This window comes from Anser brachyrhynchus (genome assembly GCF_964034855.1).
Source record: "Anser brachyrhynchus genome assembly, chromosome: 1".
NCBI classification, from domain to species: Eukaryota; Metazoa; Chordata; class Aves; order Anseriformes; family Anatidae; genus Anser; species Anser brachyrhynchus.
Window position 1 is genome coordinate 26,868,475 of NC_137694.1, and position 26,902 is coordinate 26,895,376.

General features: G+C 38.1%; 1 protein-coding gene across 5 annotated transcripts in view; it reads left to right on the forward strand.

The window, feature by feature from the left end:
- Nucleotides 1-26,527, forward strand: part of ASZ1 (ankyrin repeat, SAM and basic leucine zipper domain containing 1) — a 39,644-nt gene extending 13,117 nt beyond the window's left edge. For 2 of the 5 annotated variants that reach the window (XM_080579322.1, XM_080579326.1), the window contains exons 5-13: nt 6,401-6,512; nt 6,776-6,910; nt 9,377-9,489; nt 12,637-12,712; nt 13,032-13,109; nt 18,454-18,566; nt 23,406-23,511; nt 23,935-24,048; nt 25,882-26,527. In XM_080579322.1, coding sequence (XP_080435448.1) covers nt 6,401-6,512; nt 6,776-6,910; nt 9,377-9,489; nt 12,637-12,712; nt 13,032-13,109; nt 18,454-18,566; nt 23,406-23,511; nt 23,935-24,048; nt 25,882-26,028 — 994 coding nt within the window. In that variant the 3' untranslated portion in view covers nt 26,029-26,527. The remainder of the gene's footprint in view (nt 1-6,400; nt 6,513-6,775; nt 6,911-9,376; nt 9,490-12,636; nt 12,713-13,031; nt 13,110-18,453; nt 18,567-23,405; nt 23,512-23,934; nt 24,049-25,881) is intronic. The other 3 variants (XM_080579323.1, XM_080579324.1, XM_080579325.1) reach the window with 3 other exon arrangements.
- Nucleotides 26,528-26,902: the final 375 nt, after the last annotated feature.

Here is a 26,902-nt window from a genome sequence, read left to right on the forward strand (position 1 = left end):
ACAGAACAATTCCTAGGATTGTATTTCATAGGTTGTTTAGTAAACTTGGGTTTTAGTGACGATATCTTCCAAATTCTTGTTTATATAAGTACAATAAAAGAAACCTAATGGCTTTGCAGGTAAGGGCAGTGTTTTGAGTTGATGTTTCATGCCAATAGACTTTTTGTTGAAGGACATACAAATAGGTGATGACTGAAACTTCATTTACTTTGAAATAAGTTCTTTGTTTTGTGTTCTCTATGGGATGTGCGTGGCTCATGGCTCAATCTTAAAATTTCTAGCATAGTTGAGTCCTGGTCAATGACCAAGACCATGTTTCTGCTTTAAACTGGTTATGAATTTTGTGTCTGTTTGGAGAAAATCCTTAAAAAGCCTTTTTGTTTGCAAGTATTGTAACACTAGACTTTTGTTCTGTCTTGTTATACTTGTGTTGTGCAGATTAAAAATAGAGATTGAAGCATACTGTTATGTACAGCAATGCATGCACATTAAAACACAATCACTGTTCAGGTCTGGTGTTAAATTGCCTATATTAGTTCACTTCTGCTTACGTTTGGAGGAGTTTTAAGCAGTAGCAAGAAACTGTTTCACAATGGAAGTTTTTAGACTACTTTGCTCTCTTGAGAAAATCATAGAACCATTTAGTTTGGAAAAGACGTCTAAAATCATCAAGTCCAACTGTAAATATAGATGATAATGGGAGGGTAAAATTTTCATCTCAGTATTGCCCAGTTCACAAGGTAGGTCTCTCTTCAGGTTGCGTAGTCAGAATAAAGCAATTGTGTAACACCTCAGTTTTAGCAAGATATTTATTGCTACTGATAAGATAGTAAGTCTGCATTGCTGCATAATAATTTTAAAGACCTTGACGTTATCTTGGTGTGATAGTTAACTACGCCAAACAACTAATAGTACATCTCAGTAAAGGCAAATAGCTTGGGAAAAATTAATGCACTACAGTGTGTTTTATGGCCAGGGCAAGAAAATCAGGGCATTTAATACTGATTGAGTAAAGATCTTTGATCTTCAGCAAGAAAAGTATTCTGTGATACTGCATATTAGATCTTGTTAGTTTGAGAGGGTTTCTTATTCTAGCACTATGAACTCACAGAAAGACATTTTATTATGTTGGTCAAACATCAGTACAGAGGGACTAAATATTTAAAAAAAAAATCAGATGGAAAATTACACTTAAAGTACTGTGTTCATTTGGGCTATAACCATGTATGTCTTCCCTCCTTTTACTGAAGTTAGGAAAAAGTCAAAAGCACAGTAAATGTGTGAGTTAAAAGCCGTTCTTCCTAACTTACGAAGTGTTGAAGCTTGTTCATCACCCCTTTTGGTAGTGGGAAGGAGTCTAGACACAGAAATGGATGATTTGGAAGACTGTACTACTTTCAGCTAGTATTGAATGTACAGTGGTACTACCAGGCTTGGTACTGTTAATCAGAGGCAGAGATTTAAGATACTCTGGGACAGTACCAGTGTTAGACACTGTGTTCTCAGAAAGCCTGTTGAAAAATATATCTTCATGTCTTGGGATGTCCCCTGAGCAGCCTTTCTGTAAAACAGAAACAAAACCTGCACTGCGATCCATTAGGATTATACCAGCAACGTTCTGTCTCAAGTATGTTCAACTTTCGGTGGTAGTGTTCACTGTTCATAGTTATTTGCATAGAATTGGTGGTGGTGTTTTTTTTCCATGTGATGATGTGGATTACTTATTTGTTTTTCTCTTTTACATCAGAATATGCTGTGTCTTTAGCTAAACTAGTTTGCTTGTAAAAATGGGACAGTGTGAGGAGGTAGAAGGACAGGGCAGGATGATTGAACATGTCATAGCATTTGCAATCCCCACTGTTAATTTTTATGCTAATCACATTTATAATCACATCCTTTTTATACTTCTAGTTGTATGAAGATTGCTTTGTCTACTTTTTCATCTTCTGTGTTCTGTAGAACTTACGTATCTATTTCCTATCTGTTTTACAAGAATTATGTAAACATTGAGAAGCAGAAAGATAAAAGAATGGTGATCTAAAATGAAGTCTGAAACTAAGCCTGACATGTGTTCTACCCCAGCCTTCTTACTAGAACTATGTGCTTAATACTCCTAACAAGTTCTCGTTCAAGAAGGTAGAATGCTCTTCTGCCACCTTGCTTTTAAAAAGGTAGTGCTTTTTTAAATTAAAAAAAAAGTATATTGCAGCTCACAATACGCTAAAGTATGATCTTCCAATCCTGTTTGTTGTACAGAGTTTTCCACTTCACTCCTTATAATCCCAGTAAGCTTGAAAAGGGACAGATAGCTTTACTTCTCTTACTACAGGCAAACTGTTACTGTTTCCTTTCTCGGTTATTCTCAGTTACAAGCATAACGTACATCACTGGAGTTAAGAAACTGACTCCAAAAGCTTCTGAAGATGCTTCTTGGTTTTCCTGAACCAGTATTCAGTTTGAAGATGAACCGATTAAAACATTAGTGTTTTGTAGCATTTCCTCTCCTTGGGGTCTCAAGAAGAAAATATTAGAGACTAAGCTGATAAGGTTGTTTACTACCTGCTGGTTTTTTCTAATGTTAATGATACATGTTAGATAATGTTAGTTCTAGGAAATAAACATCTGTCCAGTTGTGAGACTTCAAATGCAACTTATGCTTTTCAAGATCACCAAGCTGCATTACTGAACTTTGTACAAATATCTCTTTGATGGAAAGAAACACGTGTCTGGATGGAAGATATCTCTTCCTTTCCTCCCTCATTGGCAATCTTCTAGAAAGCTGGACTTTGTTTTGCTTGAGAGAGTGATTCCAACCATAAGAATGTGTATATGTGAGATATGGTGAATTCTGCACCGCAGGTTCAACTTACATCATACTTTATTAATAAGTTTTTTATGTTCATTTTAGATTTTTATCTATTTTATATTGACTAACCCTTGAGTATTATGTCCAGCATGGGCAAATACCATGTAGCAAATTGCGCAACGCCAAAGGACTTCACAGGTTCTTGCAAAACAGGTACACAGGTACTTCTGCAAGCCAGGTTGCTGAAACCAGAGTGTCTGCAAGGCTCTTCAAAATGAAGAGAGAATTCTTCAGATCACTTACTTGGATTGTTATCACTATACTTCGTGTATGTTTTTTTAGATTGTGGTAAGATGTACCGTGTCGTCAACAAGAAACAATGGATTTTTTTTGTTATCTTACACATTGCAGTTCTATTTGCAGGTGTTTTTTGTTTTGTTTTTTTTTACAGGGCTGGGATAGCAAAGTTGTTTGTTTTATTCCCTAAAGCTCGTCTCCCACTTCTGGGCGTACATGTAAGTGGGTTTTGCTTTCCAAAGCTGTGGTTTTGTCTAAGATGTGGCATGGTATCCCCTCATAGATTCTGCTGTGTAAACGCGGTTGCATATTTATGCAGTGCTGTAAGTGTTTCCACCCTGAAACAGGCTGTACCTGTTTAGTTAAAGTCAGAATTGCCTATTTGTGTTGGTGGACCTTTTAAACATCACATTTATTGGGTTTTACTTAGAAAGGGAGAAGTACTTTCTCAGTGCCTTCCATGTCATTGAGTTGTTGCCTTGATTTCAGATGCTGTCTCTGCAGTACTGTGCAGTTGTAGCCTCTACATGTTGTACTTTGGAGAAAAGAGTATTTTGTTGCCTCTGGACTTTTGTTCAGTATTTTTTCTTTGAAAAAGCAGAAGATAACTGTGAGGTAGTAGCAGTGTGCAAGTTTCAAAAAATATATATATATATTATATTAGAAGCAGAATAAATGAAAATGGATGTGAATGTACTGTTCTTGCAAACAGAAATACTTCAAAGGTGGTAGCATGAAAAGTCTGTCACAGACAATCACCAAATAGAAATAAGTGTGGGAAGTAGTATCAGCATTGGGCAGGTAACTTTTGATTCTGTTGCTACAAATTAGGTTGTAATCAACTTCTATTGTTTAAAATAATGATGTCAATGTTTATAGGTATCTGTATGTGTCTCTATGTAGTCATTGTGTATATATATAGCATTATTTAGTTAAGTTAGAAGGGCTGACTATAGAGTGTTTTTCTCTGTTTTTGTAGTAATCTTGATAGGATTGTAGGATAATTAAGGTCAGAAGGGACATCAGGAGATCTTTAGTCCAGCATTTTCCTTAAAGCTACCTCTGCCATGACATAAGGCTGGGTTACTGTCTGGCCTCAAAAACTGGTGAAGACAGAGACCAGAAAACTTCTTTGTGCAACTGGTTCCATCAATTGACTGTCCCCTATTATAAGAAAAATATTTTCTTATATTCAGTCAGAACTTCTACTTTTGAGAAGGTTGATGGGCTAAAATGAATTAGTTAGAGACTAGTGCAAATCTCTTCTTAATTTCATTACCGGATTTTTCTCCTGTTAAATGTGTTTTGAGAAGGTGTAGTTACCTTTTGTTTTCCTGATTTCCAAGTAATAGATATTTTATTCACTCTATCGTAAGGTTTCTTCACATTTATATGCCTGTTTTTTTCAGTAGACTTTCAACTGTGCTTGTGTAAGACAAAATATTAACCTAACAGAACCTTTTGTGAATAAGAAATAACAAAACAAAAAAAAAGATGAGCAGTGCCATAGTTCTATCCATATTCTTGAAGTAGGCAGAAAGCATTTTAAGGCATCTGCTTTGGTATACATATGCTTTTCGGGGTCCCTCTGGTGGTCAACATTATACTTAAGAAACTGTTAAAGTTCAGGAAAGTCCCTCAAATTGCATCCTCGCAACATAAAATAAACTTTTGACAGCAAATTCTTGTCGTAGAGCTGTACATTAAAAATATATAACACTTTCAGGAAAAAAAAATTGCATTTTAAGATACAGTAAATAGTAATCAGACATCATTAGTAAAATACTTCAGCTTGTAACTTTTTAATTCATAGCAACGAGAAAATCAACTCTCCTCCAACACGTTTCAATTCTGTGGTCTTATTCCGCTAAAGAGTAAGTGTCAGGCATCTCAAAAAATACTTGTCTAAATGGAAACATTTGAGGAATATTTTTTTCTTTCAGAATATTCAAACCAATCCGCTGTGGTTTCATTTTACAACCATAAAAAAGTATCTAAGTAGAAGCATAAGATCAGTAGACTGTTGTCAGCACAGTTTTGGGATATAAAAAAAATAATGGGAAAGATAGTGTCTGTAAGTACTTCATACTTGGGCAACTGCAAGAAATAATTTTATGTATATATACATATGTGTGTGTATGTATTTACATAATATACCTGTGTATGTATAGGGAGAGAAAGTGGCAACACTTCAGGGAACAGAGAACAAAAATGAGGCGAAGTACAAAAATATTTTGATACACATTTATTTTTACCATTTAAAAACTTAAAAAAAAAAAATTAAAAAAAACTTTAAAACTTTAAAAAAATTTAAAAAACTTACCATTTAAAAACTTTAAAAATACCGTTTAAAAAGATACTTAGTGTGGCGTTTCTCTGTAATTTTCTGAAGGCTTTACCTGAGTATACCCAGGTAACATTTTGAACGTTAATTGTGCTCATGCATCCTGCACTCATATTGCAGCTGTGCACGCTCACAGGAGTTGCGTGACCTGTGATTCTTGGCTTATATTGTTTTCACCAGAGATAATTTTGCAAGTATATCCATAGTTGTTATTTTTAACCAAATAGTTAATGAGAAGAATATTATGATTTACAACTTGCCTTCCACAAAACTGCAGTACATCTCTTTGGAACTTGCAATTTAAATTAAACCATGTATAGAATTAATCACTTTAACTGTGTTTCTCTAAAAAAAAAAAAAAAAACAGTATTTGAACTAAAAAGTGAAGGTGCTACTTTTTTTTTTTTTTTCCCCCTGAGTTGATGAGAAGAATGGGCAAATTGGTAATACTCTCTGCTTTTAATAAGGTGTGGAAACACTGATCTACAGCTGTGCTTACTCCCTGACTAAGCTGCTCCATGTGCTAAATGAGAGGCCCACCACTGGGTCTCTGGTAGCATCAAGAGAGATGGTCTTTTAAAAAAAAAAAAAAAAAAAAGTCATGTAGTTAAGAATCAAATCAGAAATGGTTTAGTCACCAAGTTCCTGTGTTTCATGTCTGGGAAGTGTTAAGGATATTTTTGTTTTAATGCAGCATTTGACTCGACTTCCTTTCATTTAGAAAATAAATGCCAACTCTTAAAATGCTTTAAAAATGCTAACTGATATAAATAAGTTGCTGAATCTCTATGTTCTGTTAAACTGAACCTTGTGGTAAAGTGTGAATGTGGTGTCATGGGCTTTCTTCCTATGAATTGCTGTAGACATAGACCATCTTCACTGAATTGAGGAGCCCTCCTTGATAATGCAGTGAGATTTTAACATCTTGATGTTCTTGTCCCCATTCCTTTCAGGAGACAAATGACTCCATTGATGTATGCAGCTAGAAAAGGCTATTCTCGTGTTGTTGGTCTTCTTGTTGCTCATGGATCACACATAAATGCCCAAGATGAAAATGGATATTCAGTAAGTGATTTACTTCCATGTATTTTAACTAAAGTTTAAAAAATAATTTAAAAGCAGGAACCCATAAGCTTGTTTCTAGTGTAGCTTCCTCAAAAATACTCAGTTACACTCCTTTACCATCACCTTGAGATTGTTTTGCACTTTGTCTCCAGATTCTGGCATGTAAGAAGTTACGAAGGTTGTATTATTGATTGAACCTCCTATTCTTTTTTTTTTTTTGCTTCATATGTAAACTTGATAAAAACAAAACTGTTCTTATGCAGGCATTAATATGGGCAGCACACCACGGACATAAAAACGTCATTTTTAAGTTGTTGGAGCTTGGAGCTGACAAAAATCTGCAGACTAAGGATGAGAAGACAGCAGCAGAGCTAGCAAAAATCAATAAACATTCAGAGGTACTTACTTCACTTCTTCTTGAGATGCAGATTCTGTGGGTTGGGTTTATTTCGTTGTTTGTTTGTTTGAGATTGCCTCAAAAAACTTCTGTAGAAGTGTTACTTTAATAACTAAACTGTAGCAGCTAGTTGCATACATTTCCTGTTCCATCTGCGCTGACTATTTTCTGTTATATCCCAACTTGTGACAGTGCTTTCAATGCTTTTAAGGGTTTTTGTTTTTTTTTAAGTTTTGGGATAATTCCCTTTTTTCTCTAGAATCCTTGACTTTGAAACACAGATTTGACAAGGGATTATTACTGTCAGTACTGTTGATATGAGAAGTAGTAAAATAATGTGTTTAATGTGTTTTCTTCTGTATGCCCAAGTGTGTGAGAGAATGCAGATACTAAACTATTTTGCAGTGTATAGTTTCTGATTGAATTTGGAAGGTAAAAGGCTAAAGCTAAAAGGGGGAAAAGGGGAGTCAGCGGTATGTACTGGCTGTCTTCCAAATATGTTCTCAGGAGAGAAGACAGTCTAAAACAACATAAATTGGTCATCAGATCATTGGAAGAGCAGCAACTCATTAGCAGTGTAAAGAGAGCTGCTGAAAACAGCGTATATTTTCCTAAAATAAATCTGCTTACTGTTGTTGGTGGATGATGCATGGTGGATCAGACAAACCAGGCTCATGTATTTTGCTTTGAGTTGCTCTTGCCAGTGATGTGGGTTTTTGCAGTGTCTCTTTAAGAATGTTACTCACTTTAGTGAATTGGGATTCACTGTAATTAGATTTTTTTTCTTTTTTATTGTTGTTGTTTCTTGTAAGGCTACAGGGCTAGGCAGGAGCAAAAGTGTTAACTATGCACAAAGTTGTCAGCGTAGGCTAGCAAGATCAGTGTACGAGGCTCAGTGATCTGTCAACTCAGGTTACTGAAAGGGGCTACAAATGCTTTCTGCCTTTGATAAATGACTTGTTCAGCAGGCTGTGGCCATATAATCTTATAACATGACTGTGACATAAAGGGAGAACAGGCTACTCCCGTTTCAAAGGTGGGTCTTGCCTCTTGACCTGTGAGGTGCTAGCTTTTGTACAGTTACTGCAAAGTCTTGCAGATGTAACCGAGATATTTAATGGTCCTGAGCTCCAGATCAGGAGTCTGCTCTTCAGCCTGTTGGCAGCACCATGGGTTGTCACATAGGCTGTGGCTGCAGAAACTAGGTCTGGGAGGACGCTTATTTTCTTCCTTGCATATTGTACAAACTTTTGCTGGGATGGAGTTTTTCTTCCTAGCAGCTCACATGGTGCTGTTTTAGATTTGTGACCCGAACGGTGTTGGTGCCACAGCAGTGGTTTGGCTGTTGCTGAACAGTGCTTACGCAGCGTCACTTTATGCACGTGCACCTTTGCTGTTTGTCACTCTTCCCCTGCCAGTGAGTAGGCTGGTGGGAGCACAGCTGGGTGAGCTGAACTGAATTGAACTGACCAAGGAATTGTTCCACATATGTAACATCCTGCTCAGCCAGGAAAAAAAAGGGGGGGGGGAGGGGGGCTGTTGCAAAGTAGGTATTTGTTAGAGACTGGCTGGGCTTCGGTCTACTACTGGGAGGTGGTGAGTTACCTTTGCATCACTTGCTTTTTTTTGTTTCTTATATTTCTTCACTAATTAAACTTCATCTTGACCCACTTTTTTTTCTTGCTTTTGGTCTTCCACTTCTATCCCATCACTTTATGGGGAGTGAGCAAGCAACCAAGTGGGGGCCTTGTTCGCTAGCCAGAGTCAGTCTGCCGTGTACATATGTGTGTGTATGTGTGTGTGCAGAAAAAACTGGCTGGTCACCTGAATTTCAGAAGAGTGGTCTCACCATTCCTTTGGTCTTTTGGGTGTTCTACTTGTTCTGCTAGATTCTCTAGTAACTAACTCATGCGGGGGCAATTCAATTTCTGGAATCCATCACCGATGCATAATGATATTTGACAGAAGGCTTGCATCTTAGTTGAAAGAATCCTTGTCCATCAGGTACAGTTAACTTAGATCATCAGTTATAAACTGCTAAATGTTGGGTCCATGTATGCGCTGGAAATGCAGGTGTTAAAACAGCTTTATGCTTTAAGCTCTTCAGAGAACTTACTCCCTTGAGGGTGTAGAACTCTTGTCTACAAACCGCTAATAACTACGTTGGTGTACTGCTGCTTCTGAAAAGCCGGATGCTAGCTCTTCTAGGACTACATTACATGCATTCTCTTGCTTTGCATCAGTTCATTGTTGAGCTTTGATTTTGATTAATTCAGAAATGCTCTTGATAAACTCTGTGGGCTTAGTCTTAACTCCTCACTGTAGTTGTTTTAGAGAGAAGAAATGGCAGATGTTTCATGTTCCCTGTGTGTAGTAATTTATGATAGATCTCTTTGTAGTCTTACTTCTGTGTATTTCTTTATACATTTTAAGTTAAATAATAATTAATTCATTTTGGCTCTTTCAGATTTATAGTTTACTCTCTTTGGCTGTAAATCACTCGCAAGGGAAATACCATGAAACGATTAAGCAAGAGGCTATCTACAAATTTCTGACAGCTGTCCCTGACCACAGAGTTGGGTAAATAAAGTCATAGCGTAACTTTAGTTTATAAACATTCCTGAGAGATTGTATTTGTTCATATCAATGTGATTAAGTTTTACTGATATGTGTTGCATGAATTTTGGAGCACTACCAAGAGTCCACAGTAAGTATATTAATATACTCTAAATTTTTCAAGACCGCATAGTTCCATTGCATTACGAACAATGAGCATGCTCTAGATTTTTCCTTCCTCTGACTTGATGTAAAGTAGAGGCAGAGTCCAGTGCCACTTCAGTTTTTTCAGTGCTATTAAATCTGTGTGCACCCCTGTTAGATACTCCTTGTGTCATTATCTTCATTTGATAGTAAATTCCAACTACTTTCACTGAATGCTTGTTTTCAGTGTTACTCTACCAGGAAGAGTTGTGTCCCGTTCTTTTTTCCATGTGCATTCAGACACTTGTGTTGCCTTGAGGAGGGCCAAACACCTGAGAAAGTCCAGGTGAAATACGAACAGCAGTTAAGCTCCAGAACATTGATATCTGCATGCATCTGACTCTGAACCATGCAGGTGTTCTTTGGGTGAACTGAGCACCTGCTTCAGCAACTTTGAAGATGCCTGATATTGTTTTGTACCAGAACATAAAGCTAAGAAGTCCTCAAGAAACAATCTGCTTTCCTCTGTGAGCTACATAGTTTTCAGAAGACAATTTCCAGAGCCCATAGTCTCTGTGCAGTCTGTTGGTCAGGTTGATTTTCTGTGTCCCTGCTTAGCCAGGTCATGCAGAATTTGAAATGCTGCGGTTCTGTACCATGAGGCTGGCTGTAGGTCACAAGTTAGCAGTTCAGAGGTAGTGTCAGAGCACCTCGTTTCAGACAGAGCCTCATCAGGTTTTGTTGTTAAGAGGAACGCTTACCTCAATAAGATTTTTATCCTCTGGGGCTTCAACTGTGGTCATCTTAGAGGTACTTCGTAGAGCTGAGGGTGAAGGTTTGGCATTGTGGAGTCAATTGTCTGTGTTTCCCTCTTTGTTCTTGCATCTTATTAATAAAATAAGGAAGTAAGTTAGCACCATGCAGCAGTTATCCAAATTCTGTGCTGTTGAAACCTGATGGTGGCTAGAGGACATTCTACCAGTGCCTTGGTAATCTTGATAAGCTTTTAAAGTAAGACACTGAAATCCTGTGGCCTACTTAACAATAGTTTGTGGCAGCCAGATGTCCAACCATGCAGATGTAACTGTATTAAGCAGTTTTGCACTTCTAGGATTTCAGTGCGTTAGTAGGCTTTTTCTAAACTCTACCAGTTTTGTCTGCATCAGTTAAGCATTTCTGGTGATTAGTACGACTCCTGGTTTCAGAAAGCAGTCTCTCTGAGTCTAATGGATGTCTGGCTGTTAAACTGTGTATGTGGGAATAGGTGTTTATCAATTTACACGCACATAAAGAGTGAGTTAGGTTTTTTCATCTAACAATAGTCAAGAAGTACACTGTGCTTTTGTTTACTCCATCATATTTCTTCTGGCTGGGTTCCTCCTTCCTTCCGTTTGTCTGCATGACTTTCATCACAGGCATTGCCAGTTGTCTTCTAAATTTCCATTTCCTCTCTAACCTGCTCCTAATGCATCATCTAGTACTGGGTATAAGTTGTGCCCCACAGTGCATGGAACCTGTCATAGTTGCTGCTCTAGTTCATTTCTGATCATTAGGTAGTGAGGGTAGCTTCAGTTGTTGCCTTCTGCTGTCCTAAATGAGAATTGTCCTGGCTCCAGATGCCTGTACTGTTCAAGGAGGCAAACATCTGTGTCAGGAATTTGCTCTCTCAAACTCCTAGACAAGTCTTCTCTAAAGAGTCATCTTGTTGAGAGGCTTTCAAGTAAACATACAGATGCTGAATAAATGTCTTTTCCTTGTACTAAAAGTCTTGAGTGACCAAAAAACTCCCGAAACCTATGCCAACTAGATGCTTTGAGTGCCTAAATAAAAAGCAAAATTGATCGCTGCAGGTTGTTTATCTCCTCTCCCCAGTTTGGGGGCATCGGCTTTACACATTATGTGAATGGATATGTGAATGTATATGCAAATTGCTTACTTCAAAGGCTGGCTGTTGTGGTCTGTGTGGTGAGGGGAAGAGGAATAGGGGGGGGGATAATAACACAATTCTGCACAACTTCGTGGTAGGGACAATATCTTCAAACTCTACTAAAACTATTTTAAACTCTTCATATATTTTTGTCTGCTGAAATTGACCCTGTATGTCCACAGAATTATCGAGATTCTCAGTGTGCAAACTTGAAATGTTTTCTTACGTATTCAGAAAAAAAATTTTTTTTAACAAATTTTAACAGTAGGAACTTAATGACTTAGCCTTTGATGTGAAAAGGAGGCAAACCTTAATTTCAGGGCCAACAAGAAGACAGAGCAAACCATCTCTAAGCTCAAGATTTTGGCAAAGGGTTGCTATTGCAATTGCAGTAGTCCTTTTTGATTTTTGTATCATTTGCTTTTCAGTTTAATTCTGTTCATTACAATTGTTCATCTAACTGTTGAAAGCTGTTTAAACTTTTTAAAATTTTTATATCTTGTATTAATGTGGGGAATTCATGTTTTATCTTTGTTTATAAATGTTAAACTTTAAACTTACTATGAGTTATTCTGCTTCATCAGTCTAACTTCTGAACAGTAGCCTTCTGACAACAAATTTGTTACTGGACTGATTTCTGCTATCTTTAATACAGGCATTCCTGTTTTCTTGATAATGTTTTTTGGTTTAAATAGAACTGGTTTAAAGGGGTAACAGCTGTGGGCCGAATCCAATTTATATGAAGATTAGCTGATAGGAACGCACAGTTTATCTTAAACCGCACTTAGAAATTTTTCAGGCTTTTGTGAACAACTTTAAAATTCATTCGGAACGTTTTGCTACTAAAAAGTGACGTTCATTTATGAAAGTAGTTTTCTTTAGGCTTAATTCTACTTAATAGACCAAAAATGAAATTACGAAATTTTGATAGATTAAGCTGCACTCCGTGATGCTTTTGAGAGACTACTGTTATCAGTAGGTACGTGCAGGTTTAGGTCTGACAGTGCTTTGCCTGGGATTTTTTCTATAGCATATTGTTGAGGTTATCTTTTTGCTTGTATTTTCCATTGTTTTCACCTCAAATCTTATTATATTTACAGTTCCTATTCAACTTTTGATGACATGGAAGTATTTTTGCATGGTCTTGGTCTAGAACACCTAATAGGATTATTGAAGGTAAGATCGTGATTTATCTGCTATCTGTAAAGGAATTGTTGAAAACAAAGGCACCTTAAGCATCAGCATAAGTTCTATCACTTTTAGAATATTAATTCAAATAATTGTATTAATTTCAAGTTACATTTGAAGTGTAAAGGTCCACTGCAGTGGATTAATTTTGTTTATTAGTCGGTCACAACACATGATGTTTCTAAACTGGAGGACTCTTCTGTTTCTTTGTGCAGTTGTTCTTGTATCTGAAAACTGAAGTAAAACATAAGTGGGGAAAAACATAAGTGAAGTCGGTGTTTTCTTTTGAAATTATTTTTGATGACAGAAAACCCTTTGCCTTACACAGGAAAGAGATGTATATTTAAGGCAACTTCTGATCATGCAAAAAGAAGAGTTAATACAGGTCAGTTTACTACTCTGAAAATTTTTTCCTTTTTCTTAAATGGCTTTAATATCTTTTCCTTAGAAATGTCTAACTTTTTAAGAATTCTTTAAAGGTCTGTTTTCAAAATCTTATACAGCAACTTGAATTTTAATATATAGAGAAATGTTTTCTGAAGTATGTAATCCCACAGACCAGCCTCAAATTCTGAGAGTTGAATTCTTGGATATTCTTTGCCTGAGTATGAAGTGGAGGCCCCCAGTATTCCTTTGCTGTAATGATGTAGGAGTTGGGGTGAGCAGGAAATAGTTCAGTTTGGAATTTTAGTTGTTAACTTTGCTAAGTATGTAAGTATGTTTTCCCTGAACAGAAATCAGTGCTAGTATTATCAGTAGATAATCCTAAATAACCCTTTAAATGTGGTCCAGTTTGTGAGGTGGTAGTATCTTTTGTATTGTGGGATCTCATATCCCACACAGACTTGTAAATCCTTAACCAAAAAAAAAAAAAAAATTGATTTCTTACAGTTTACTACATTTGGGAAGCTCGGTATTCCACTGTTGTGTAGGAGAAACTGATAAGTTATTGTAAGGTTTCAGTTTGTAGTAGAAATAAGGTGATTGCATTTTCCTTAGACTTATTAGAATTACTGCTCTGGGGAAAACTTCCTCTGCTTAAAGGAGGATGCCATAATGAAATCCAATCTTAGCAGTCTCCTTAAAACAATGTAACTAGTTCAGGCTGCAGGATACTTCCTAGCACTCTGTACCTGATCCAGGATACTGAAGGGGCCTTATACACATGCTAGCCACATACATCCTCAGTGTAAGCTTTTTTCCCCTACTCTGGTTTGGATACCTTGTTGTTTTACCCTGGGACAGTACCAAAACATTCATGGTTCCATGAACACATGTGTTCTAGCAGGCGGAATTAACATTTATCTGCAGCTGTTACTGTTCTTTCAGTGCTGGTGTCGCAAGGATGTTTTGCATGAAGGTTTATCTTGTAACTGAGTAGACCTGGTGTTGTCAGTGTTTTGACAGAGCTCAGAAATACCTGTATTCTCAGAGGGGGTACCTATGGGGAGTTTTGTCGATCAAGAGGTTTTTCTGAGAGTTCATGTAGACATAAATATTACAAGGCATGTCAGCATCTGTGCTTTTCTTGAAGCTTTGGGATTGTGTCTGCTGGGCAGCATCGCAGTGTGGGCTTCATTTGAATCCGTAAAGCCCCCCCTTTACAGGAATTTCACCCTTAAGACATTTTTGTGGCTTTTCTTCTCGTGACTGAGCTGCTCTCTCTTGTGATTGCATTAAACTGCAATACATGTTCAAATTGATCGCCTGTTTTGATGTTGTAATCATTGTTACTTGTTTTTGTCATGGGGACTTTGGAGGAGGGGGAGGGGATTATGGACTTAAGTGAATAGCTGAGCCTTAGCATTCCTTCACTGAAGAGACTTAATATTTTTCATATAAACTGCTAACTTCTGTTTCAGTGTTCTAACATGTTTGGGGCTTCCTATTACAAAGAGAACTTTTGGGGACAAACCAAAATAAATACCTGGATCAGCTGTTCTTGCACAGGAATACCGTATCTGCCTCAGCAACAGCAGGAAACAATACCTGGAAAATAAGTCGTGCTTTGTGCATGGACATAAATTAATTAGTCTTCAACTCAGGATTTTTTTTAAATGATATAATGCTCCTGGCTTCTTACCACTTCATAAGTTACCCTAAATTCTTGATTTTAGTTTTAGAGCTCTAGTAACAGTTTCTCCCCACTCCACTGATAGAAAAAATCTAATCTGTTTCCTCATAACTCTAGAGTTGAAAGGTTTTAGTGTGATGGCAGATCTACCACTAACAGCCAGCTCTTTTAAAGAGCCTGGATCTTATTACTGCAAAGATTAATGATGACCTCTGATGGATGCCTCTGAACCATGCTGGTTTTTATCCAAAGAAGTGGAGAAAAAATCCTGTCACTAACATGAGACACTTTCCTCCATCAAACAATATCAGAAAGATATTTTCTCTGTAAATATCTTTATCTGTATTCTACAACAGAGCCTAAACAATGACTCTTTCAAGCTGAAATCCATGCATTCCTTCAAGTTATAAACTGTTCCATACTGAGACAAGTCTGTTCAGTATACTGGGCTGTTTGGTTCTGTGCTTCTTATGACACTTAGATATTTGGGGAGGGGGGCAGGCGGGCATCTTTTTTGAGTATTCATCTCAGAAGACAGTGGCACAAATAATTTTATTTCATGATGCATTTTGGACTGAGAAGGCTCTGTTCTCACGTGTCACATGTCTGTTAGTTTAGAATAAGAGAAATTGGCATGCTCTTCTGGATTTGAGAAAGCATAATTAAATATTAACAAATCAAGATGTATAACCCAAAGGTTTAACTTCATCATTGGAGTTATCTGGTCTGCATACTTCCGTATCACAGTACCAGGATTCTCCTTCCTCTTCCACCTTCCCCCACAAAAAAAAAAGCATTTTATATTTGGCAGAATATTTTGAAATTGTTTAAAAAAAAAAAAAAAAAAGTGACCATTTGGGCAATATGGCAAAGACGCGAGACTTAGTGTATAACCTCACGGGTGTTATCTGAGAAGTATCCTGTCTTTTACTTGAGGTAATCTGTTATTCACCTCTTCTTTTATTTCTGTCTAAAGGATGACAGAAAAGTCATGTTGATGCCGGCACGTGGGTTTTCATGGAGTTTTTGGTTTGTTTTTGTTTGAGTGAAGTGTTGTTAGCTGATGTGCCTAAAATTGCATAGTCTATTTAACAGATACAAGCAAGTCCTGCTACAACACTTCTATGTTCTTAAATGTATGGTTACTTCAGCTGGCATTAGTTGGACTGCAGAGTACAATTGAACTTAACACCAGCCTAAAAGCTTGCTTATCCATAAAGAAGAAGAGGGGTTTCATATACGTCTCATTCCTTGCATTTTGTCATCACATGAATGGTCAGATTCTTGGTAAACCCTCCCGTTCAGCATAGATGGGCTGGAAAGGGAAAATATGCCCGCTTTGGGGAGGTAGATTGCACTGATATATCCGCTTTCTTAAATTCTGCACCTAGGACTTCTAGATTCAGAAAGGACTGTGGTGACGGAGGACTTTATCTATAACGACTTTTATGACACTCCTTACATAATAAGCCATATCTTCAAGGTGTGGTGGTGCTCAGTCAACTGATTTGCTCACAGAACAAAGTTGTTTTATTTTCAGGGATACAAATTACATCATAGTCTTGATACACTGATCAGAAAGCCGTATCCTGACATTTGTTCCAGGAATGCGAAGATTGCATCAAAATCAATTCCAATTATCTTAATACTTCCTGCTTTAAGCCAGATATTTTTAATACTCAAGAATAACTGCCACTCTGTCCTTGGAAGAGTTTATTTGATGTGTTAATCATAACTAAAAGTAAATTTGCTGCTCATAAATCAGGTTACTGCTGTTAGATGTCACTTCGCTTTGTAAACATTAAGAAAAAAATAGTTCATACTAGATAGGGCATCTCAAGAAAAAGTTGAGAACTAATAAATTTACAGCTCCACATAAAAAAATTTATTTCTAGAAAGTCCATATTTTTCTCTCTTAAGGCTGCTAGTGATGTTTATCAAAGAGACTTGAGTACAATTTGTTCAGGAACCCATGAAAACCTAATGGAAATTGCTGAAGTTAGATCTGTAGCTGGCTGTAGATCTATAACATCTGTTTGAAATGTCTGAAGAGAACTTGTGATCTTGTAGTTACGTGATATCTGTCACTTTTTGAACACCTAGCAGAGAACTTGGGAAACTGCTTTTATGGAGTCATGATGAACGCTGACCATCAAAAACTTGTGTCTCATGTAAACCGTTTCTCTGGGCACCTTCTTGTCTGTAGAACTGCTGCCTGGCACCATCCATGGCAGAGAGACTGCCTGGCATTTTGATCTGATGTGTATTGCCAGCTGGTCATTCAAAATTCTTTCTGCAATCATAGAGTGGGTTGGAAGGGACCTCAAAGACCAACCAGTTCCAACCCCCTGCCCTTGGTAGGGACACCTCCCACCAGACCAGGTTGCCCAAAGCCCTGTCCATCCACAGCTTCTCTGGGAAACCCATTCCAGTGCCTCACCACCATCTGAGTGAAGAATTTCTTCCTTATATCTAATCTAAATCTACTCTCTTTCAGTTTAAAGCCATTACTACTTGTCCTATCACTCCACTCCCTGACAAAGAGTCTCTCCCTAGCTTTTCTGTAGGCCCCCTTTAGGTACTGGCCTATAGTACCTATAGAAGGCTGCTATAAGGTCTCCCCAGAGCCTTCTCTTCTCCAGGCTGAACAACCCCAGCTCTCTCAGCCTGCTCTCTCAGCCTGTCTTCATGGGAGAGGTGCTCCAGCCTCTGATAATCTTTGTGGTTCTCCTCTGGACTCATTCTAATACTTCCGTGTCCTTCTTGTGCTGGAGGCTGCAGAGCTGCACATGGTGCTCCAGGTGTGGTCTCATAGGAACAGAGTGGAGAGGGAGAATCCCCTCCCTCGTCCTGCTGGCCACGCTTCTTTTGATGCAGCTCAGAATATGGTTGGCTTTCTGGGCAGCAAGCACATGTTGTCAGCTCATGCTGGGCTTCTTGTCAACCAGACCAATAGTTCCAGAAAGACAGAGGTCTGGAAATCTTATATCTTACAGATTTCTGAGGCTGCAGCATGGAATTTCAGATCTCAAGAACATGAGTGAGAGCCCCCTACGTCCCAGACGTCCCAGCTTTGGAGTCTGTGGTATCCCTGCAGTCTGAAGTTGTAGAGTGGCCCATTCCTGCTGGGTCTCGGTACTCAGCTGGAGAATGAGAAATTAAGTCATAGGGACTGTATAAGCCTGTGTCAAGTAGCATTTAGGGTTATGATACCTGGTCTCAATGTGAGGTGAGAAATGTATTCAGATTTTATAAGTATGCTGTCTTTCAGATACATAAAAAGTCTGCTTTTATAGAGTATTTTATGGTAGCTGAGTCTTTAACAGAATCACGTCTTAGACGATTCTGAAATACCTGAGCATAGCATCTTAACAACATGAGAGTACTTAAGAAGAAACAGCTGTTAGTTGTTTGTAATAAACAGATTTTTCAAAGTGTGATATCAGTTTTGACTCCTACTGGATTCTTGTCGTTTTGGTTTCCATCATTAAATAGTTTAAATTTTGTGTGTTTTTCTCCTTTTAAAGTTACAAACATTGTAGTTGACTGCATTAACTTAAAAGTAACTTCTTTTGACTCAAGTAGTAGTAAACTGTTTTATGTTTAATACATATTAAAACTAAATTATAAATCTGAAATGACTTTTTAAATTTAGATTGGCGTTACAAATCCCGTAGATCAACAGAAACTCCAAGATGCTATTAATGAGCTACAAGTGGAAGAAATAAGAATTGGAGATCTCCCTGAAGTAGTGAAGATGGAATTTAGGTAATAACTGTGTATTTAAGGAAAGTAAAGTGAAATACAAACTATTCAAGTGACTGTAATAACTATTCAAGTGACTGTAACGTTTTCTTTAGCACAGAGCTAAGATTTTCTCACACCTTACCCCATGTATAAGCATTCATGTGAGTTAGTGGATTTTGAGAGGTGGTAGTCTACATTTTGTACAAAAGAAAGTTAGAAGCGTAGATTATTGTTCTTAGGACACTGTTTATGGGTTATGTTGCAATCTTATGCCATTGCTTTGGTCATCTCTGAGTGATAAATTCCTTCTCTGTACCCCAGACAAGGTTACATGGCGTTGCTGTGCTGGGGTTTCACTAGGTGTGTTTATATCACACGTGGCTTCTCTGACTCCAGCGTTAACTCGTTCTTTATTTTTTCTGATTAGCTTCAGTGAGCAGATTTTTTTTTATTTCTTCAAGGAAGTAGAGTCTTGCCTTCTTCCCTTACCCATGTTTCAAGTGCATTTTTGACCCTTGCAGACTCTAATTGATGTGGTCTCTCCAATTCTCTGTTGTATCTGTAAACAAGACAGACTCTTCTAGTACTTAAATTTGAGTTTACAATGCAATAAAAAGATGTGCAGAGAGAGAGAGAAAACTTCTCTATAGGGCTCTAGTATCAACTCTACAGCACCTGTTGTACTTTATTCTGGTATAGTCTTGTGCAGTCCCATGAAAGCCAGGCCTGAGCTGAGAGAAACATCCTCCAGCAGCCTTATTAAACTTCATCAGTCCCCTAAGCACTGGTAGAACAGTTCCCATATCTGCCACTAAAAGAAGATTGAAGGCTGTAGTAAGTGTAAAGGTGTCTTAAGGTTTCTTAAACCTCTTATCCTCTGTTTTGCTGTGTAATAGTTTTTCTAAAAGAGACCTAGACTTGAATTTAGGTGCTTCCTTCTGGGAGATACCTCTTGTTGGCTAGTGCACTACTAGTCAAGAGGGTAATTCTTGCCTAGTAGCTGCACTACTCCTCCGTTAGCTACTTCTTTTTTCTCCACAACACAAGGGAGAGCTGTCTGTTCTATATGGGAGATGTGAGGCTAACCTCATGCTCATGTTGTTCGTTGGGCTGAAGGGTTCAAGTGCATTCTGTACGTTACCTCCATCCTTTGGAGGCAGCTGAATCCCACTGGTGCTGTGCGTTAGCCCTCATGTCACCATGTGGTCCTGCTATATTTTTTTTTGTGAGTCTGTCTAGTACATTCTCCACTCCTGTCTAACCATTCTTACATAAACTGCTTGCTCCTGGTGCTGACAGCGTGCCTGTTCGTGTAACCATTACTGTGTTGATACAAAAGATCTTTTGCAGCCTGTTCGAGGTGCCTTTTTGCACCATGATGCCAAATTTGAACTGTGGGATGTGAGAGGTTATGCGAGGCTCTTGAAAAGGGAAGCTCTTGAAAGACTGAGGTGGGCTGGGAGAGGCAGGTGTTCATGTTCTAATACAGGGCCTTGATGCTGCCTTCTTGTCTCTGAGGAGATTGCTCTGTCAAAGTTAGTACCTGTTTGCTTCCAGAAGAGAATTCAGATGAAAACCAGCATGTGTTCTCCAAGACTGAAGAACTAAAGTTCCAGCATGCCAGAAGGTACAAACCATCACAATATAGATACACATCTTAAATACTCTGACAACACCTGAACCTTTCCTATTAAAATAGAAGCTTTGCTGCTGAGCTGAGGAAGTAGACCAGGCATCTGGGTGTCTCAGTGTCCGAGTTCGGCACCATTATAAAAGGATTTTGATTCTTCATAAAGGGAGCATTAGCTGCAGTTTGAAAGGACTTTGTCCAGTTCAAGCTTCATGCATTTTTTTATGTTAAAAATTATGCTTTTTCAAATTGGCCTATAGTGAGCAGTGTTTGGTATATGCACTCAAGCAGTACAGCTAAAAAAAAAAAAAAGCATAATAAGTGGAGAAATAAAGTTACCAATCATTGCATGCAAAGCCACCTGGGGGGGGGAAGGGAATTATAATATGTATATCGGGTACAGTCTCATACACCAGTAATGTGGTCATCAAAAAGATTTATTTGTACAGTATGGATTTAGAACATACATTGTTCTCAAAACCAGAAAATAATTGTTTGAGTAAAGAGAAAACAAAATATGACAGCACTTGAGTTAGGGCAAGCAATGCGTGGTTTTATAGAAAACATCTTGACATGTATTCTAGGCATCTGACCTGGAGACTAAAATCATAGGCTATGTTTATCTGCTATTACATAAAGATTTTACTTGCCATTTGTTCAAAGTCATTCTGTGAGAAGGAAGATCAGTCATTAAGTCATAGAAAAACTAACATAGTAGAAAATGTTGAACTGATTGATTATAAACTCACAGAGTGTCTAGCACTGTTTAGCCACTGGTGTTTTGACAGCCATTAATTCTTTTTAAAAGCGATTATATTTTGAAAACGTTACTTCCATTTGGAAGTATTTGGAAATGGAAATAACATGTCACTGCAACAGATAGGAATTCCATGAAAATGTTTTCTAAGATCTATATTGGTATAATAAAGAAGTTTTGCAAATATTTTTTCCCTCCTTTTCGTGTCCATGAAATATTAACGTAGGAATTCTGGAGGGATTCTCAAGAAAAATAACTTCTTTTGTGACAGAACACAGAAGGTGCTGCAGTTGATCCTAGCTAGCTAAAAAGGTATCTTTCTAAGCGGAAAGAAGCAAACACAAAATGAAAACTAAAGGAAATAAATAATTCCGGAACAGGTTTAAAGCAATATAATCCTGGTTGCGGATAATACTGAGTGAAAATTGTGTTCTGCTTTTATTGTCACACCTTTCCTTCTCCCTTCCTGACGGACCATCTTGGTGGAACAAGTCCTAGGTGCAGAATGGTTCCCAAAGAGTTGAGTCTCCAGACTCGCCTGTCCTCCTGTGTAGATGCTGCAGTAGATCAGGCCCCAGGCTCCCAGCTGTTTTTAGGAAGCAGTGTTTTGCCAGTAGGCAGCTTAATATTGCTTGTTTGGGAGGGGTGTTGTAGGAGAAGGTTGAGAGCTGAATGAAAACAATCTGTGGGCTAAATGCAGCCTCTTTTTAGACACTTGCACACCATGGGCTTGTAGCTTAGTTCAGGTGTTTGGCAAATTGCTTTTTGACCTTTTTGCTATCAGAAGAGGTGTGCAAGGGGATGTATGTTGTATTTCAGTTTAGTAGGAGATTGCTCTAGGGAGAAGAGAGAGGTTGAGGTTTCAATCCATTTACACAAATCCTCCCCTAGATGCATTGAAGTCCTGCGATAGGGAAATGCCAGCTTAAAACTGTCTTTTGTTTTGGGCCTGATGTTACTCACCTAAATCACAGAATCACAGAATTGTAGGGGTTGGAAGGGACCTCAAAAGACCATCGGGTCCAACCCCCCTGCCAAAGCAGGTTCCTTAGAGCAGGCTGCCCAGGTAGGTGTCCAGACGGGCCTTGAGTATCTCCAGAGAAGGAGACTTCACAACCTCCCTGGGCAGCCTGTTCCCGTGCTCCGACACCCTCACTGTGAAGAAGTTGTTTCGCATGTTGGTGCAGAACTTCCTGTGCTCCATCTTGTGGCCATTGCCCCTTGTCCTGTCCCCACAAACCACTGAAAAGAGGTTGGCCAAATCTCTCTGTCTCCCACACCTCACGTATTTATACACATTGATGAGATCCCCTCTCAGTCTTCTTTTCTCCAGGCTGAACAGACCCAGGTCTCTCAGCCTGTCTTCATAGGGAAGATGCTTCAGGCCCAGTATCATCTTTGTGGCCCTCTGCTGGACTCTTTCCAGGAGAAAATGGCTTACAGGTAGCTGAAACTGTTCTCTGGGTGACAAAGGCACTTTTCAGAAGTTTCAGGATTTGAGAGTTCACTTGTTAAAAGCAAATGGATGATCTTACTTAACACCTCACCCCCCGCCCCCCCCCCCCCCCAGTCCTTTTCTTTTGCCCAGTCAATGGCAGCAACTTTCTGGCTTGCACCATGACTTACAACTGACACTTAGGGTTCTTTCTGGCACATAAAATAAAATGAATTGAGTCACTCTCACATGGGAGCTCTGAAAACTTGGCATTGAAGTTAGCCTGTTAAATTTCTATATCCTTTCCTCCACTCTGTGGTGACTGATCGAACTAATTTTCAGTTATCTTCCCGTCTTTTGAGCACTAAGTATACTTTTTCTTCAAAGTAAATAACATAAGGTATTTTAGTCTTGGAGAAACGTATTTTCAGATCCAGGGCCCAAGTCAGTAGCAGATTCTTCATTCTTTCGCTGTGCTGGAGACTGAGTGACTCCACAAGAATACTACTATTTCCCCCCCCAAAATCCTTCTCAAAAATGTAATCTGTGGGTAATGAATATTGATACATCAGCATAAAGTTGACTAAGCTCTCTACTTCTGGTGTTGGAAGACTGATCTGTATGCCCACATGCACAGGAAAGCAGTGTTCTGGGGTTATTATGCATAATCTGGTATAAAATTTCTTAAATTGATTAAAAACAGGATTGGTGTGAGTGAGAAATAGTAGTGGAGGTCAGTAGAATGTTTCCCAAAAGAGTTTGGATGACACTTTTTCGGCTTTGTGTGTAGCTGAATATTCCAGGTAACTTAATGATTTGCTACCCTTTGGGGTGGGGGGAACAGACAATCAAAGTAGCATAACTTGCCAAGATGTTAAATGTAGTATTGTGTGTTAAACAGGATAGATTTTTTTTTTAATGTAATAAAACTGCATGTCTGATTCACTTACTAGCCAATGCTGGAAACGCATAGATGATTTTAGCTTGTGAAAAGACATAGCCTTTTACAAATAATGGAATATGGTTTTGTTTTGGTAGTGGAGATGAATGCCTCAAGTTCCTTCAGAAGTTGAATAAAGAGTGTAGCAAGCTGACTGTTCCTGTGCAGACCATAAATAATCATTTTCTCAAAAATTCTCACAAGGTATTCAACCAAAGGGAAAAAAGAATTGATTTAGAGTTTGGGGAATAGCATTGTTCTATGCTGTAAAATGAAAAATACGAATACTAATCAACTGTCTTGATCGTTGTTAGTTTTCTAAAGCTGTCCAATGTTTTTTCTCTAAAGTACAATTATTTTTTAAAAATTTATTTCAGAGTTAAGCTGCCCTATTAAAGAACATAAAGCTGTTTCTCAGTGTTTCCCCTGACAGGGGAATTCAGGTGACAGGAGCTTCCCACGAAGGCTAAAAGAGCAGTAGATCAATGTCATGCATAAATCATACAATGAAAACCTAGCATTAAAAAAGTTACATTTTTTTTCTGACACTGCCTTGTATACTACATCAACTAATTAGCATTAAGTTGTAATTTGCAGTAATTCTGACAAATAACTGACTCTCAACAGATAGTGCTGCAGTGGGCACCAACCGAAAGATATATTGAAGTCTGCAGAGATGTGGTTTACAATGTTGAAAGGTTGGGAGAAGAAGTTGCCAGACTGAAGGACCTCGTGGAGAAGGTGAGAGTGAGGCCGTTACATTGCACACAGAAACCTGGCTGCAGTATCTTGAATGTGACAGCCATCCGTGAAATGTTCTGTACCTTGGTCTGTCTCAGCCACTTTAGCTGTAGTTTGATCACTGCATCCACCGCTCGTACCCTTCTTCCCACCTTTCCATAACAGAACGTGAAATAATCTAGGATGTTACAAAACAGTGTGGAGAGTCTCCAAATGAAGGAATATGAATGGAATATGAAATGAAGGTCAATCTTATTCTTTCTACCACAGCAAGGAATTAAGTGGGAACTACTCTTGTGCACGTGGACAGCCACTGTGGCGTAAACCACTCTGAATACTTATTAATTAAGGAATCTTTTGTTTGGAATTATTGACTCTCAAGGAAGATACTGCAGTTTTATGGATTGAATAGGAGGCATTCCAGATAACTTTGCAGAGTGACAAAAGAAGAGGGTGGGAGAGGTCAAGGCTAGATGTTAGCACCACATCAGTCATTCTCAGACCAACACAATGATACGCTCTTGTCAAGTGGGGTCACGTTAAGTAATAGGCCAGTAAAATGAATGGCTGCTCTGGTAGAGTAAATGGAGCATCAGTGTCAGAAAGGAATCTGTTACTGAATGAAGCCATGTGGAACTCGGACCTTAAGTATAATGCTACTAATGCAATTTCCTGGAGTTCAAGTAAATTTAATGTAATATAACAGCTTTCTCCTAATAAATCACTTAACACCAAATACATTTAAGAGGTTCTAACAAAGAACTCTTTAGCTCTTTATGTTCCGTTGTTTGCATATGCAGAAGTCAACTGCATGTATATATCTGCCTCGTGTGTGCAGGCCAGTTGCGAGGGGCTGCGAGGACCTGAGTTAGGTGCTACTTGCACTTGCTGTCATCTGAATTGGAGGTTTTATAGCTGTGAAGATGCAGCACGGTGTCTCTACACCCACTGTTAAACAGGCATTAAACATTAGCCGTCCAGTTATTTTGAAAAATGTAATAATTCCCGTTGTACTAAAATAGTGTAGTGTGTTATGAGTGTGACTGAGGAAGACTAATATGAAGCATTCTAATGCTAAATTTCTGGTGGGGCAGTATTGAATCACTGCAGAGCACTGAAACACTTATTATGAAAAGTGTCAATGTAAATGAACCAGTGGAACCTCTTAGATAGTAAGTTAGTACAAATTCCCTTAAAATCTGCAGTAGTATTTCCTAAGCTTCGTCATCACAAGGTTTTGCTTTCAGTATGCGTTAAGTGCATGGCATTCAATTTTTTGAAAGTATAGGAAATGAGGTGGCCTGCCAAGCATTACATAGTAAGGGAGGGAAGCAGGACTTACCAGTGTTTCACTTCATGACAAGGCTGCACTCAACTTCAGCAGGCATTTGAGCAGGCACTTGTATGGTACTTTCCACTCTCCCTTTAATATCAAGGAGTCTTTGAAAGCTCAATCAAATACGTGTTTAACTGTTGTTTTAATAAACAGTTCTTCTAGTTATTAAATAGCAAAAGTCCTGGTTAAAATATTTGATGATTGGAGTTTAAATGTTTTGGTGTTGATTTTTTGTACTGTCTATTAGTATGTTTTACTCCTGAGGAATTCAGTTTGTAAACAGTTTGTTTTCTAGTGTGTATTGCTTACAGAATCATTGCCCATGAGATAAGATAAAGGCTTCCACATTGATTTCTGTTGAAGTAGGGCACGGACACACAGAAATAATATCTCAGTCCTGAGAATCTAGGATTGTGCTTTATCACATACTTCAGAAGCTTTCACACTAACTTTTTTTCTTTGTTGTGCTTTCTACATGAACTTAACATCTGCTTCAGCATGAACAGAAGAATGACCCCAGTCAAGTGGTATTCCCAGAAAAAGCACCCACCTTGGAAAAAAGATTAGTAAAAATGGGAGCATTAACATTGTTTGGGTTTGGTTTTTTCTTCTTTATAACTAAGTTAATGGCAAAGAAAGGCTGACTTGTTTTTTTTAGTGCTTTGAATACTTCTGGAAAACTTGGTCACATTATGTTTAAATTCAGTGTATGTAACTGAGCTGAACTCGTGAAAATTACTGTAGTTTCTCATTGTATCCATAATATTTGCATCCAGTAAGTACATTTGGTCTAGAATCAAAAATAAGATGTGCTTACTTAAAGGTGTCTTTAAGATTTTGTTTCTGGTACAGACAGTAGGTACAAAATCTCATCAAAGCTGCTTTTTTGCCATAAGGTTGTTACTATTTTACTGATTACTAGTTTTGTTTTCGCCTGTTGTTCAGCTGCTGTAATAGCTGCTGCCTGTTGTTCACAAAGGAAAAACAGAAGCAAATAATACTGTATCGTTTATGTTGCGTGCTTGTATTTAAAATGATCAAGCAGGTGTGTTTTGCCTTTTTAATATTAAGTATCATGATTGTTACGTTGAGAAAGATCTTTTTGCAGTATAGATTCATACGAAAAACTTTCTGGTGAGGTGTTTTTGTTTTGTTGTTTTGTTTTGTAACAGCCACAGGACTGCAGATATCTTTTTACATGTAGTCTGAAAAGTAATTTCCAACTGAACTGTGCTATTCAATTTATGCCTGAGATCTGTTTCCTCAGGCATAATTACTTCTATTAACAGTTTCATCCCAAAAAGGATTATAAGGATGCTAAAAGGATTATAGCAATCCTAGCTATGAGAATGCAGGCAACTTAGAAGGAGTATCAGCATGTTTCTTCTTGATCTGATCAGCTTTCACTACAGAAGCTTTGTGTTGAGTGATTCTCTCTTGAGGTTTTCTCCATTTAAAGAGTTGTTCGTAGTTCTGCAGCAAAATATTTGTATCTGGTTTTCAGTCTGGTTACCACAC